Source organism: Colossoma macropomum, unplaced genomic scaffold, assembly GCF_904425465.1.
Source record: "Colossoma macropomum unplaced genomic scaffold, Colossoma_macropomum, whole genome shotgun sequence".
Taxonomy (NCBI): domain Eukaryota; kingdom Metazoa; phylum Chordata; class Actinopteri; order Characiformes; family Serrasalmidae; genus Colossoma; species Colossoma macropomum.
The window spans coordinates 11,836,755-11,851,993 of NW_023494789.1; the positions used below are offsets into that span (position 1 = coordinate 11,836,755).

Below are 15,239 nucleotides of genomic sequence, written 5' to 3' on the forward strand. Positions count from 1 at the left end.
AGCGTCCAGGTGAGGTCATCAGTAATGTACACACCAAGGCATTTGAGAATTTTGACTCTCTCCACAGTTAAATCATTGATGTGGAGAGTGATCATGGTGGGTCTTCCTTTTAAGAAACAGATTGTTGTCTCTGCTCTAGTCTGCACGCCACCCCACTTTCTGCCTGTTTGCTGAGCCCTGAGGAGCGCCGGTGTTCAGTGTGGTGGTGCTTGTTCTTGCTGGTCCTGACAGCCTGAGGTCTCCCAGTCATGAAGTCCAGGATCCAGTTGCAGAGGTAGGTGTTCAGGCCCTGCAAGCTCAGCTTTCCAATAAGTTGCTGTGGTATAATTGTGCTGAATGCTGAATTAAAGCCTATGAAAAACATTCTAACATAATTGTCTTTTCTGTTCAGGTGAGTCAGAGAGGTGAACGGCAGTGGCTAAAGCGTTCTCTGTAGACCAGTGAGGGCATTACATGGACTGCTTTTTGTGTGTTGAATTAACAACCACTCAGGGCACTTCATGATGTTAGAGTGAGGCAAGGTGCAAAAAACAGGGGGTCTTTAGGGGTCCCCTTAATGTGTCAAAATCAAAATTCTGGGGGGTCCCTGAAAATAAACTTATTGTAATCTTATGCTGACATTGTTTAGCTACTTCACCCACAGCTGGCGAGCTTCTGTCTTTGGTATTCTTGACTAACTAGAGATGCAGCACTGGTCTGCCTTAAGGTGGCGCTGTAGCAAACTGGTTCACCCATTTGGTCCTTCATGGCAACTAGCCATTGTTTTCTCAAGGTAACAACTTGAATTATCTTGAAATAGCAAGATAATTAACTTGTTATCTCAAAATAACAATCCAGAAAATTATAACTAGCTTATGGCCACTCCGTATGTCTGTAAAAAGCAAAGAAAACTTACTTGTAGGTTTCCTTTTTTCTACAGCAAACAGGTTTTGTGCAGCAAGATGCTAGCATTGCTGCTAGTGAGTTCTGATTGGCTGGCGAGGGGAGCAGCATATTGACTTTACACTTACTGATGTCATGGACATACAGGAGGCACTGTTTTAAACTCCTATAAGTTCAAAAGCTCTTAAAAATATAACAGCAAATTAGATGTCAGGTGATTATTACATTAATTTAACTTTGAGTTTTTGCTTTGTGTACACACAAACATAGGGAGGAAAACCTTGGAAAATGAGTGTAATTGTTTTACCTATTGGCCTAACAAAAACATTACAAATTAACAAATGTTTTGTATAGAAAGAAGAGTCAATGTTGTTCCATTCAGCACTGATGGCTTCAAACAGCTCAAACATTGCTTGTTTTATTGTAAGACCACATATTCTCTATAGGGTTTAAATCTGAATTCTCACCAGGCCAAAACGACCAGTGAAAAATCATTATATATTGGGCTGTTCATAAGAGTGTATATATTTAGACACAATGTGGCTTTAAAGCATTTTTTATCTTTGTTATTGATCAGAAATTTGTCTACTAGAGCCCCATTTAAAAACATGTAGAGCAATTCCGGTCCTGGAGATCTTCCACACTGCAGAGTTTAGCTCCAACCCTGAGCAAACACTAGCCTAGTGTTGCAGAATATTGGGCTGTGTAATGTTGGTGTAAGGATTGTGTTTTGTAGACAATGAATCAGGTATTCATGTGTTACCTTGCTTATGACGTCAGTGCTGTCAAAGAAACATTAAAAAAACTAATCTAAAAAAAAGATTTTTCTGACTCTGCACAAAAGGGGTTCCCCACTGCAGGCTCCTGCACAACTCCCTCAGTATGAACAGATAAATACACAGTTTCTACAAGGATAATAAGAGCAAATTGGGATCACATTATTATACAATACATTTTTTTCACAAATAGGGACAGCACATAGGCTGAATAGAAGCCTGATGGCCAATTTACACTCTTCTATTTACAGTTTACTTGCAAATGTTGAAGAATATTTTAACCTTCTTTTGCCAGACATGCAGAACCAATCAACCACAAAGCAAGTGGAACTGTCACAACGGCTCCAATGACAATTCCCAGGCGTGACCCCATGACTCCATAGACAGATCCAGCCACTAATCCAATAAGAGCACCCAGTGCCATGTCAGGCCCATGGCACAATCCTATCTGGCCTGAAAAATAAAAGAATCCGAAATTATTTTAATTTTCTGTTAATATTAGCCCAATTCACAATACACTACACTACAATCCCCAGCATGCACTGCAACGCAACTCTCCCCTGGGACAGCAGTCACACCACAAAAGGAAAAGATGCCAGGTGTCTAGTTCAAGTAAATAGGCAGGGTTAAAAAACCTACAACCTGGGGTAATTTAAAGAGGTTTCACAATTATATGTAGCTATTTGGGTTTGGCAAATTTCAAATAAACAAAGGCCAGTTCAGTAATAGCAAAATGTTAAATAAAAATATAAAAACATAGGTGTTCTCTGGCCCACAGATTTGTTGTGATTTTTTTATTATGGCCCTTTTTGTGGTTGAGTTTGACACCCCTGGCCTGCAAGCTAGAATTCAGACCTAAAGCTAGTTTTGAACTATACTCACTAATATGACGAAGCCCCTCGACATTTCCACGCCGGCGCCTAATCACTGCTTCCTCAGCCTCTTTAATTCTTGTTTGACAATATTCATAGTAAACCTGTGGCAGGAAGAAATCAACACAGTTTTCTTCCACCATCTTATCAATTTCCTGGAGGAACTCAGAGACCAGGGCTTCAGAGCGGAGAACATAGTGTCTGTTGCCACATTTTTCCAGTAGTTTGTTTGCTTTCTGAATGTTTGCTTCGACTGTGGGATCCTCCACGTCTTCATCACATAAGAACAGCACCATAGTGTGCTTCCAGACCCTCTCAGACAGCAGCTCCATGTGTCGGCTTGCTGTTTTAAGTTGTTTTACAGAAGGCAGTTCAGTGAGGCTTTTGACACGCAATACCAAAATCAGAGCGTGGGGTCCTGGAGGGCAAAAGTGTACACTTCTAATAACTTCATTTTTAATCTTCTCTGGGGTATGAAGAATAGAACGACTCCATCCAGGTGTGTCCACCAGACAGATCCCCCTTCCTGCAGCTTCTCCTTCACAAACAACGCATGATCTTATCTCAGCCTTCAGCTGCTTGTCTCCCAGGAGGAATCTGGCCACTTTGCTCTTTCCAGCTCCAACTCTGCCCAGTAGCACCATCCTGAGCTTTGAAACAGAAGACAAAATAGAGAGAAACAGCATGATCTGTGGCTGTTATGGAACTGCACATTGCTCTTGTGTCCTGGCACATACTGATTCGCTCAGATCAAATCAAATCAAATTCATTGACCAAGGAATCAAAAGGGACCAACCTGCATCTGGTGTGATCCTGCTTGTGCTGGACATATTGTTTGGCAGTGGTTTCTTGACATAAAGCGATTATAATTTTCACTTTCAATTCCACTCTAAAATGTTCTCATTTGGAAGTTGAAGCGAGAAAGCAACTTCTATGAAAGCAAAACAAAACAAGGCATAGCAAACGCAACCTGGACAAAAGAAGATAAAAACAGAGAAGAAGAAGATGAAAAATAAAACTTTGCCTCAGATAATGTGTTGAAACAGAGCCAATCTGTTTACACAGCTAGCAAAAATCAAACTACTTTTCCTGTAAGTGATCATTTCTTGCTTTTTAGTTTCATTTTCCTTTGCATACCAAGGTCGTAGGTCTTAATCACCCAATTGCAAACAGCTGCTTAGTGCTGAAAGTTTTTTATGATAATTCTTCTTTTAAAAACTAAAAATGTAGATAAATATTTATTCATTTATTTATTAATTCATTTGTCGGGCGTTACAATGAAGCACAATACCAGACACAAAACATACAACATACTATGACACTGTTCCTTTAAAGAGAATCCACCACTTACTTTTCATGCCCTCTATGTGGATCTTTCTTGGTCTTATATGTGTCTTAAACAACGTTTGTCATGGTTTCCTGAGTCTGTCTCTGCTGCTTTCTGTTTCTGTCCTGCCCCTTTGTCATTCACGTCACCTGTGTGTAGTCTGTAACCAACACCCCCATCCTTCCTGGTAATCGTCACAAATCCTGCATACCTATCAAGCTTCAACTTTAGTGTTAGTGAGTGCTCAGGTAAGTCACGTACTTGCCCTAAAGGAATTCATCTTGTGATTACACAGGGCGTGCACACAGCACTTACATATCACAAATAACACCTCTCCTCAAGGTTAAAGACAGGCAATTCCTATTGATGATATTTCATTGAATGAGCTATTATGTCATCATAGTCTGACAGTTTCTTACTATTACAGCTTGCTGCATTTTTATAAATCTGTTAACTGACAGAAAGTCCTGGATGGGTCTTCTGAAAGAGCACTTTAGAAACAATATTGTTTATGAAGTTTTTCTTTTGTTTATAGCAGGGGTGTCCAATCTTATCCATAGAGGGCTGGTGTGGCTGCAGGTTTTCACTCCAACAAGGCAAGAGGTCACCTGATGACATTTGATTAAACAAGTAGAATCAGGTGTGCTTGAGCAGATAAGACTGGACACCCCTGGTTTATAGTAGTTGTAGTACAATCATACTATTGTTTATTATTATACTTGGCGGTAGTACAGTTGCTACAAACACTTAAACAACATTGTGTATTTAACTTATGATTTAACTGCATTGTTTACATATATATATATATATATATATATATATATATATATATATATTGTGTCTCAGCCCTAATGTCACGGATTCTCCCTTTGTCCCTCTGAGTGTCTGTTTCTTCACTTCTGTTGTAGCCATGTGCCTTTTGTTTTCTTTTACCATGTGCTTTTGTTGTTGTTCTGTGTCTCCTCCCTGGTCCTGCCCCCTTGTTATCTGTTCCACCTGTCTGTGCTCCGCCCCTCATTAGTCCCAGGTGTTTCTTATTTTCCCTCAGTGTATTTATACCCCTGTGTTTGTTCAGTCTTCGTCTTGCATTGTGGATGTAACCTTGTCTCTTGTTTGCTTGTCGTGCTTGTAGTTAGGTTTTGTTTTCATTATGGACTCTCATTTCAATAAAAACTTGCATTTGCATCCCGCCTCCATGCCTCAAACGTTACAGAATGCAAGACCACACAGGGAAGCAGCGAGTTTGCAGGACCTTATCAAGGAAAATGAGGTCAGACTTCAGGAGAGCTACCATCTGCTCTGTCGGCTTCAGCTGTTGCTCCCTAGTAAGGAGAAAGCCTCAGCCATGGACGTCACAGCAGGCCCGCCAGCCTCAGCCATGGACGTCACAGCAGGCCCGCCAGCCTCAGCCATGGACGTCACAGCAGGCCCGCCAGCCTCAGCCATGGACGTCACAGCAGGCCCGCCAGCCTCAGCCATGGACGTCACAGCAGGCCCGCCAGCCTCAGCCATGGACGTCACAGCAGGCCCGCCAGCCTCAGCCATGGACGTCACAGCAGGGCCGCCTGCCTCCGAGGACGTCGCTGCAGGGCCGCCTGCCTCCGAGGACGTCGCTGCAGGGCCGCCTGCCTCCGAGGACGTCGCTGCAGGGCCGCCTGCCTCCGAGGACGTCGCTGCAGGGCCGCCTGCCTCCGAGGACGTCGCTGCAGGGCCGCCTGCTTCCGAGGACGTCGCAGCAGGGCCGCCTGCCTCCGTGGACGTCGCAGCGTCCCAGCCTGCCGCCGAGGACGTCGCAGCAGGCCCGCCTGCCTCCGTGGACGTCGCTGCGGCCCAGCCTGCCGCCGAGGACGTCGCAGCAGGCCCAGCCTGCCGCCGAGGACGTCGCAGCAGGCCCAGCCTGCCACCGAGGACGTCGCTTCCGAGTTCCCTGACCTGCTGGTAGCCTCTACATCCCCAGACCTGCCCATGGCCTCAGCGTCACCAGTCCCAGTTCCTGCTCCCTGGGCCACTCCTGCTCCTGCACCCCGGGATGCCACAGTTTCTGCTCCTGCACCCTGGGCCACTCCTTTTCTCATTTCCTGTCCTGGTTCGGTGCCGGCCTCTCAGCATTATGCTCCGCCGCCAACCTCCCAGCGACCCCCTCCTATGCCAATCTTTCAGCGTCCAGTGACGGCCTTCCAGTGTCCTGCTTCAGTGCCGACTTTCCAGTTCCCTGCTCAGTCTGCCACCCAGTTCCTTCGCCTGCATGAACTTAATTCTGTGTTTTCCCCCAAGTCTCTAGTCCATAGTTTTGTTTTTGTCCCTGTAACCATGTATATATCTGTACCCGTCTCAATCAGTGTTCCTGTTTCTGTGTTTGGTCTTATTGTACCTGTTCCTGTCCATCTTTCTGTCCCTGTCCCAGTTACCATGTCTGTTCCTGTCCATCTTTCTGTCCCTGTCCCAGTTACCATGTCTGTTCCTGTCCATCTTTCTGTCCCTGTCCCAGTTACCATGTCTGTTCCTGTCCATCTTTCTGTCCCTGTCCCAGTTACCATGTCTGTTCCTGTCCATCTTTCTGTCCCTGTCCCAGTTACCATGTCTGTTCCTGTCCATCTTTCTGTCCCTGTCCCAGTTACCATGTCTGTTCCTGTCCATCTTTCTGTCCCTGTCCCAGTTACCATGTCTGTTCCTGTCCATCTTTCTGTCCCTGTCCCAGTTACCATGTCTGTTCCTGTCCATCTTTCTGTCCCTGTCCCAGTTACCATGTCTGTTCCTGTCCATCTTTCTGTCCCTGTCCCAGTTACCATGTCTGTTCCTGTCCATCTTTCTGTCCCTGTCCCAGTTACCATGTCTGTTCCTGTCCATCTTTCTGTCCCTGTCCCAGTTACCATGTCTGTTCCTGTCCATCTTTCTGTCCCTGTCCCAGTTACCATGTCTGTTCCTGTCCATCTTTCTGTCCCTGTCCCAGTTACCATGTCTGTTCCTGTCCATCTTTCTGTCCCTGTCCCAGTTACCATGTCTGTTCCTGTCCATCTTTCTGTCCCTGTCCCAGTTACCATGTCTGTTCCTGTCCATCTTTCTGTCCCTGTCCCAGTTACCATGTCTGTTCCTGTCCATCTTTCTGTCCCTGTCCCAGTTACCATGTCTGTTCCTGTCCATCTTTCTGTCCCTGTCCCAGTTACCATGTCTGTTCCTGTCCATCTTTCTGTCCCTGTCCCAGTTACCATGTCTGTTCCTGTCCCCATGTCTATGTTAAGTCCATCTCCTGTTCTCTCTCCACTTTTGTCTTCAGTATCATCTCCTGTCTTGTCTCGTGTCCTGCCTCCTGCTGTCTCATGTGTCTCATCCTTTGTCTCATCTCCTGTCCAATCCCATGCTCAGCCCGCTGTCCAGTCTCCTGTCTGTTCCACTGTCCAGACTTCTCTCTTGTATCCAGTATCTCCGCTCCAGTCTCCTGTTCTCTCTCTCCACTTTGTCTTCAGTCTCGTCTCCTGTCCGGTCTACTATCCTGTCTCCTACCCAGTCCCTCCTCCTAACCGGCTCCCACTTTGGATGGCCTTTGTTTTTCGCGCCTCGGGAGCTGCTCGTTAGGAGGGGGGTTCTGTCACGGATTCTCCCTTTGTCCCTCTGAGTGTCTGTTTCTTCACTTCTGTTGTAGCCATGTGCCTTTTGTTTTCTTTTACCATGTGCTTTTGTTGTTGTTCTGTGTCTCCTCCCTGGTCCTGCCCCCTTGTTATCTGTTCCACCTGTCTGTGCTCCGCCCCTCATTAGTCCCAGGTGTTTCTTATTTTCCCTCAGTGTATTTATACCCCTGTGTTTGTTCAGTCTTCGTCTTGCATTGTGGATGTAACCTTGTCTCTTGTTTGCTTGTCGTGCTTGTAGTTAGGTTTTGTTTTCATTATGGACTCTCATTTCAATAAAAACTCGCATTTGCATCCCGCCTCCATGCCTCAAACGTTACACCTAAAGAAGTAAAAATGTGAAAATTAAAGCTAATAGGAATAGAAAGACAGTATCACTATTACTATGACATTATGTGACGGTGATATAAAAAAAACAGTCTATGGGCAAAAAAAATGCAAATGAAAATAATACTTTGATGAATATATTTACTTTATTATGTGTCCTTTGAAATTTGGAAATCATGCTTTTTTGGACATTTTCAATAAATAATGAATTTTATTTGAACTACAGCCCCAAATCAGAAAAGTTGGTACTGCATGAAAAATGCAAATAAAGAAAGAAGGGATTTCTAAAATTTACTTTGACTTGTATTTTATTGCAGACAGTATGAACACAAGATATTTCATGTTTTGTCTGGTCAACTTCATTTGATATGTAAATATACATCCATTCCTGTCATTTAGGCCTGCAACACATTCCAATAAAAGTAGGGCTAGACTCTGGAAGAATTACAGTGCATAAAGGGCAAGGGTGCATTCCTGAGTTAAATAACTGTGCTCTCCAATCTCTCAGATGGCACAACATGAAGAATCGTCATTCATCTGAAAGCGATATAACCACATAGGCTCAGGATTACCTTGGCAAACCTTTGTCAAGCACTACAATATGTAGTTACATCCACAAAGGCAGAAAAACTTGACTGTGCCAAAAGGAAGCCTTATGTTAACAGTGTCCAGAAGTGCTGTTGATTTCTCTGGGCTCGGAGACATCTGCAATGGACCATTACACAGTGGAAACGTGTATTGTTGTGAGACAAATCAGTATTTCAGGTCTTTTTTGGGAGAAATGTGTACATTTCAAGATCAAAGACTAATACAACCATCCAGACTTTTACCAGCAATAAGTCCAAAAGCCAGGGTCTGTCATGGCATGGGGTTGTGTCAGAGCCCTTGGCAAAGGTAACTTATGCTTCTGCACTAGTAATGTCGAAAAGTACGCAAAGATTTTGGAGCAACACATCATCGCTGTCAGGACAAAACCTTGTATCTTCATTTTTGTTGTTTTTCATTCATTGACATAATTTGAAATTGTCAGCTGCCCTTTATGTTATGTCAAAAATTCAAGATGAATGGACCAATAGAAATGTTCCAAAATGTCTTAGAACAAATAATTTACCCTTTGACTTCCATTATAAGCTAAGAACACTTTTTCCTTCTGCTGCAAAGTTACCTTTTTGGAGATACAAGACTTATTCAGATAGCAACAATATGCTGCCTTTAAGATGACATCTTTTCCAGGGACACCCATGCATATCCCTTTAATGTTCTGCTCAACCATTTGGTAGAGCACATTTTAAGTCACTATATATGCCACAAAGTGCCATCTCAACCGTTTGGTAGACATGAATATTTTTAAAATTATGGGGTCAAAAAAACGAAAAAAAAAAAGCACCATTTGTTTTTATTATTGCCCCAAAAAAATAAAAAATACAAAATATGAAAGTCCATTGCTTTTTTCTTGGTGAGGACATTAAAGGGATATTGAAAAAAGACAATGCAAAACCACAGTCTGACAGCATTGCAAAGGCATGGCTGTAGAAGAAGAGGATGCGAGTGCTGGACTAGCCTGAACGCAGCCCTGACCTGCCCCAATAGAGAATGTGTGGTGCATTTTAAAACATAAACACTCTGTACTGTTTGCTTGTTTGCAGAAAGAATAGGACAAAATTACATCTGATATACATATGTTACACGTTATTACACACTCGTGACTGTCTCTGTCTATTTACATTAAATTGATTATATATTTTGATAGACATGGGAAATGACACTTTATTTTCTCTTCAGTCTTGCACTGGTACAGGACAGTGGGGAAAAGCTCTGTCCCATTGCAGCAAGAGCTCTGTAACTAATTTCCAAATGTATACATTTCCCAAATATGTGCCTTCATCTTTGAAAAAAATTTCATGAGAGATTACCAATAAATTTTAGTTAGAGATGGAGAACTGTGTTTAGTGTTCTGCAGTAAAGTGTGTAAGCAATTTGTAACGGAGAGAAATGCAGTAAAATGTATTCAGAGTTTTGCTAAACTGACACAAGTGAAAAACCTGGGCTTCAGACACTCTGAAATGTGTGCCAGCATGTAATAACAGTCTCTAAGCAATCAAAATGAGAGATGTTGAAGATAAAAGAGGTGAAGGAATAAAATGACAATCTTTCCCCTGCTCCCCTTACCTGTTCAATAAGGACATACCTGTCTATGCAGAAACTGAAAGAATAAGAACAGTTGCTGGAAGGTCCATCTGCTCCTTAGCCTGGAGGACGCAGCCTCCATGATTTCCAAAAAAAAATTAATTTTGATTTGTCCAAAAAATTACATCTGAGACACAGATGTAGTGTTTGATAAATAAGTGTTTATTTTGAAAAACATAAAACATCAAATGATGTGCTGTTGTATTGTTTTCAATGTAATACAGGTAAAAATAATTTATAAATCACTGTTTTCAGTTTTAATTTAACATACTATCCCAACTTTTCTGATTTCGGGTTGCATTTGAAGTTTACCTGCAAAGAAAACACTCTACGTTTTGCTGAGTTACATACTGTCACCTACTTAATGTCATCTTTTACATCGCTTTTAATTTTACTCTATTATGTTGCTGACTGCACTCAAGTCTTCATTCAACATTTGATAAAATGATCCTCAGCATCACTTACTTAGTATTTATTAGTACACAATGAATCAATTGTGAAGACAGGCAGTCAGATCAATTTATTGACACTGATACAAAAGTATATGTCAGAGCAGTGACATATATGAATATATTTAAGGAGAAACCAGACAGAGAGTGTTTTAAGAGCATTCACAGTACTGTCTGCTCTCAGATTCCATGATAGCTTGTCACTGGCATGACTGGTTTAACCATAACGAAGCAAAGATCAGGAAAAGTTTATTTTTATTGTGCTGCTTGTGATACATGTCGATCTAGTAGTCCTATTCTTCCATGAATAATAAATTACATATACATGCAGGATAAACCTTTATTTTATATAAAAAGTTCTCTTTCCCACGTTAAAAAAAGGATGGTCTGTTGCCCTGATTGACAGCAGCTAAGTTGAGTTGCTCCAAGTAAAACAATACAGCAGTACAGGCTCAGCAGGTTGAGCTACTCAGTGGCGTACTCAGTAAACTATTTTCAGGGACAAAGAATGAAGTAAACAGTACCAGTCAAATGTTTGGACACATCAGATTGAATTTACTTTTTTCATCTTAAAGGCATTTTAATGTGAATACATATGTATAATGCTTGAAAAAAGTCAATAGTAAATAGCAAAATTAATACCTTTCTATTAATGTATCTCCAAAACTAAAATAATTTTTAAAATAAGTTTAAACTACATAACTTATTTGTGGTCACTGCATAATTCCATGCATGCTGTATCATGTTTCTGAAATCTTTTACAGTTATTATAAAGTGTAAATGATAAAAAAAAAGAAAGTGCATATACTGCAACCAACAAGGTTTACAATGAAATTAACAGTAGCAGTAATTTTCCAGAAGCAGTGCACAATGGCAGGCTGTCACCAGGAGCTGCCAAGAGAAATGTTACTGAAGCTATCAGGAGGTACATTAACATGAAAGAGAAGAATGAAAAAAACAATAAGAACAAACATATCTACATACATATATATAAAAACAGACAGAATAACCTGAAGAACAGCAAGGCATTTGTTCCACAAGGAATTTTTAAATGAAATTAAAATACGTGATCATTTTCTGACATCACTATCACAGGGAGGGTTCAGAACGGATTAAACTCTTAGCCTCGTACAGCTATCCTGAAAGCACAAGCTCACTTTAATTACTCCAATTTCAGCTTAGCACTTTCTTCTTTAAACATACAAATATTGCTAATGATCATAGTAACACATCATTATTGCTTATTAGTGTTATCAATAGAGCTGTTTTCAGTTAAGCAATAGGGTTCTATTGTAAGGATAAAAAGTCAAGGATGAAAATACTTACTTTAATAGGGATGCTTGACTGAAATTGCAGCAATGCAGGTAAGTGTGCATATGATAGAACAGTTGAACAAGACTAGTGAAATGCCTCTGGCCATTACGTAATTTGATCAAGTGGTAAATTTAGCATGTATTCCATGTTATACACCAGAATCATAGGGACCTTCAAACAGTTTTGCCATACTCTAGGCCTAAAGCTGATGGTTGTGTTTGAATGCGTTCAGGTTATTTCTGTAAAGCTTACACATGATCTTTGCATTTTGCTGAAGCAACTTTCACCTGCTCATGCAATGATAAATTGTTAGGCTTTGCCACTCTGGAAAACATACTGGTGCCTGACTTTGTCATCACAAGTGATAAATAGCTCTTGTTAGTGTTAGAATCTTCTTTATTATTCTTCTGATTCTGCAGTCCTTCAAATCACCAGACTCTGTGGCCCATTTGCTCACTGTAAAACAAAAAAAACACACAAAGACAGCAGGCTAATGATCAGTTCACATCAATATGCAACCATATATCTACATTTAAAGCAACAGAAGCGACCAAATCTGTCCAATTACATTCATTCTAATGTTACTGTCCTAATACTTTTCAAGGAAAGGTTCAGTAAGAAAATCTAATTTATACACTTTACCCATTGCCCCTAATCTAGTCAAGCAGCCAAGATATGTTTGGTGTCCCAAGTTTGCTTCTTTAATTTTGCACTGGAGCAACGATACATAAAAATAGACAAAGTTCCAGACAAAATTCAAGATTTATGATAGGGCCTACCACTGTTTTAGCTATGCAACATTATCCCATTTTTTCAGATAAAAGTGAAGAAGTGAATGCAGTGTTAAAAAAGAACAAGTCTATTTGAGATTAGTTATCAGCAACTAATTGATTGAGGAATCCATTACTTGTTAGCAATACTAGCATTGTAGCTCCAGTGCAAAACAGCAAACTTCAGATACCAACAGCTTGAGTTTAAATGCCTTGTTGAAGTGTTCCAGGATTACAGCTAGGACAAACTAAACATATTGCCAACTGGACTTGAATCTATTATTTGCTTCATTGCTACATCATCTCAAAAGATGGTTAGCATCAACATCTAGCATTAACTATGCTAGAACAAAGTCAGTGACATTATACTCACAATTAGGATGATTCCCAGGCAGACTTCCAAGTCTGCACCTCAGCATGTCTTTCTCCTCTGTTTCCTCTGGTTGTATTTTATGCTCTCTTTTCTCAGGCCCCCATTTCTGCTGTTCTTCCCCTTTGGCCTGCATTTCTTCACATATGGGTAGGTGTTTCTTTAGGCACTTTGGCATGTGATGATTCTAGCTGTGGAGCATGATCTCCTTACAGTACAGTCTTGTGTTCAGAAACAACAGGCAGGCTGCCTATAAAAAGAAAAAAAAAAACAAATAACAAAACGGTCTGTTAATTTTGTGGATATGCAAAGTGTGCATTTAAATATCCTTTCAGCACAACCCATTATGTAACTTTGAATGGTTTGTAGCATTTGAAGGCACATCACATTTCTTTTCTTACATTTCTTGGCAAGAACAGTCATCACACTCCAGTCAGACTACAATCATGCCATGTTTATGATTAACTGTTTTGGGGTGTCTGGGGGGTCACAGAGTTGTTCAGAGTTAAGGGGAGTGTTCAGGTGGACTACTGTTGGGACACTCTCCCCCACTCTCTCTGCTCCATCTGCTGGAAACGCTGGGGCTGGCCTCCTGGGAGCAGGCGGTTTGCACTGGGGAGGTCCAGCAGGAACTGGATGGTGAACTTGATGTGTTGGATGAAGTGGGACGGCTCAGCATAAGGAGATGTGGACAGATACTGGTAGGACAGGATGGGGCGAGAGATGCGTATCAAGTAAAGGTTACGCTTTAAGTCAGATAAATCACATCAACCAATCAATTTACATCAACATAGAGCTCTGTTATTGCAGTGATGCTCTTCTCTAAAATTCTGCACAGTATGGGGACTTTCCTGCTATAACACTCAAAACTCAAAAACGCTAGCCAGTATGTGACAAGCAAACACAACTTTGAACTGTTGTACACACATAAAATCATATTTTGTCATTAAAACACTTAATGGTAGAAAATGTGTTTCGATGATGATAATTCTTAATGTTCCACACTGATTTTCAGATTTTGGGACACATTTACTTCAAATCAATGGGATCTAACTGCCCTCCATGTGGCCATGAGGGACAGAGATGCAATCTTAGTTACTGGTCTAAAATGCAGAGGTGTGGCTAAATAAGACTCCGCCCACATATTAAAACATTTTGTGTTTCATTAGTGACATAAAAATGACATGAGAGCATTTAAATTATTTTTTTTCATTTAAAATTAAACTAAGTTAAATTCAATTCATTAAAATTAAATCAATGTAAAAGAAATCCAGGACCCAGGACATACAGGACCCATCATGGTGTACATGCCCAATACCATTCAAATGTATTGTATAAACCAAGCAAAAAACATTATTTGTTTTTAAAAAATAGACTTAATCCTTTTACTAGTAAGCCACCATTTTTGTTGCTTTTCAACATTAGGGAGAGTGACATTATTAAAGAGAAAAACTTTTTTACTTACTTTCTCCACTGCAACCATATGACATTGTCACAGTGCGACAATCATGGCCTACTAGTAGAGGAATTTTGCCTATTTGCCATGTTTTTTATATGTCACATTTTAATAGTATTGGCTATGAACACTGTTATAAGGCATACAGGTCTTAACAGCCAGGGTTCCCTTTAAAAACAACCTTGAAAAAAATGCAAAAATGTATGTACAGTGCCTTGCAAAGGTACCTAATATTTTATACAAAACAATATGCTCTTGAAGTAAGTTTTAAATGTCAAAATTCATCATTTGTGAGCAGTTTAAAGATTAAAAACTGAAAACTTCTGCTTGCATAGATATTCAAGCTCTTAGACTAGTACTTGGGAGAAACACTTTTTGCTGCAATAACAGCTTTAGGTCTGGTGAGTGAGAGTTTTTTGTCCATTCTTCAGGTTGTTCGGGTTGGTTGAATGAAGCTTGTGGACAGCAATTTTTAAATAGTGCCCCAGATTCTCAACTGGATTGAACTCTAGACTTTAACTCATTGTTTTTGTGATGTCATGAGAACCAACTCATTTACATATTTGCCTATTTAGCATGTAGCAGTTTTGCCCCTCTTAATCATACTGAAGTTCTTTAAGGAGCGTTTCAGCCTGGACTGCTTTCTCAATGAGACACAATACAGGGCAGCCAATCAGAACAGAGCTCATTTACATATATCAGACTTAAATAAGTCTTAATAGGCACAAGCTTTAAATAGGCAAACATAAAAATAACAAGGTACATTGTTTAAAGGTCTTCTCACATTCCAGATGTGCATGGTGAAAATGTGAAGTGGTAATATAAGCTGACATATACCTCATCAAATTGAATCAATATATAAAATGTAGGGGGTGGCGCGGTGGGT

General features: G+C 40.8%; 1 protein-coding gene and 1 long non-coding RNA gene across 2 annotated transcripts; both read right to left on the minus strand.

The window, feature by feature from the left end:
• Positions 1 to 1,284: 1,284 nt before the first annotated feature.
• On the minus strand, positions 1,285 to 3,069 carry LOC118807441 (GTPase IMAP family member 9-like; the record flags this gene model as incomplete). The annotated part of the gene is made up of 2 exons (XM_036569452.1): positions 1,285 to 2,111; positions 2,541 to 3,069. Coding segments are annotated over 2 exons (705 nt in total), but the record flags the coding sequence as incomplete, so codon positions are not given.
• A 1-nt stretch (position 3,070) lies between these two features.
• LOC118807916 lies at positions 3,071 to 4,131 on the minus strand. Its single transcript, XR_005007244.1, has 3 exons — positions 3,882 to 4,131; positions 3,327 to 3,500; positions 3,071 to 3,180 (listed from the first exon to the last, which is right to left on the minus strand). It is a non-coding gene; the product is annotated as an uncharacterized LOC118807916 (long non-coding RNA).
• Between the last annotated feature and the right edge of the window lie 11,108 nt (positions 4,132 to 15,239).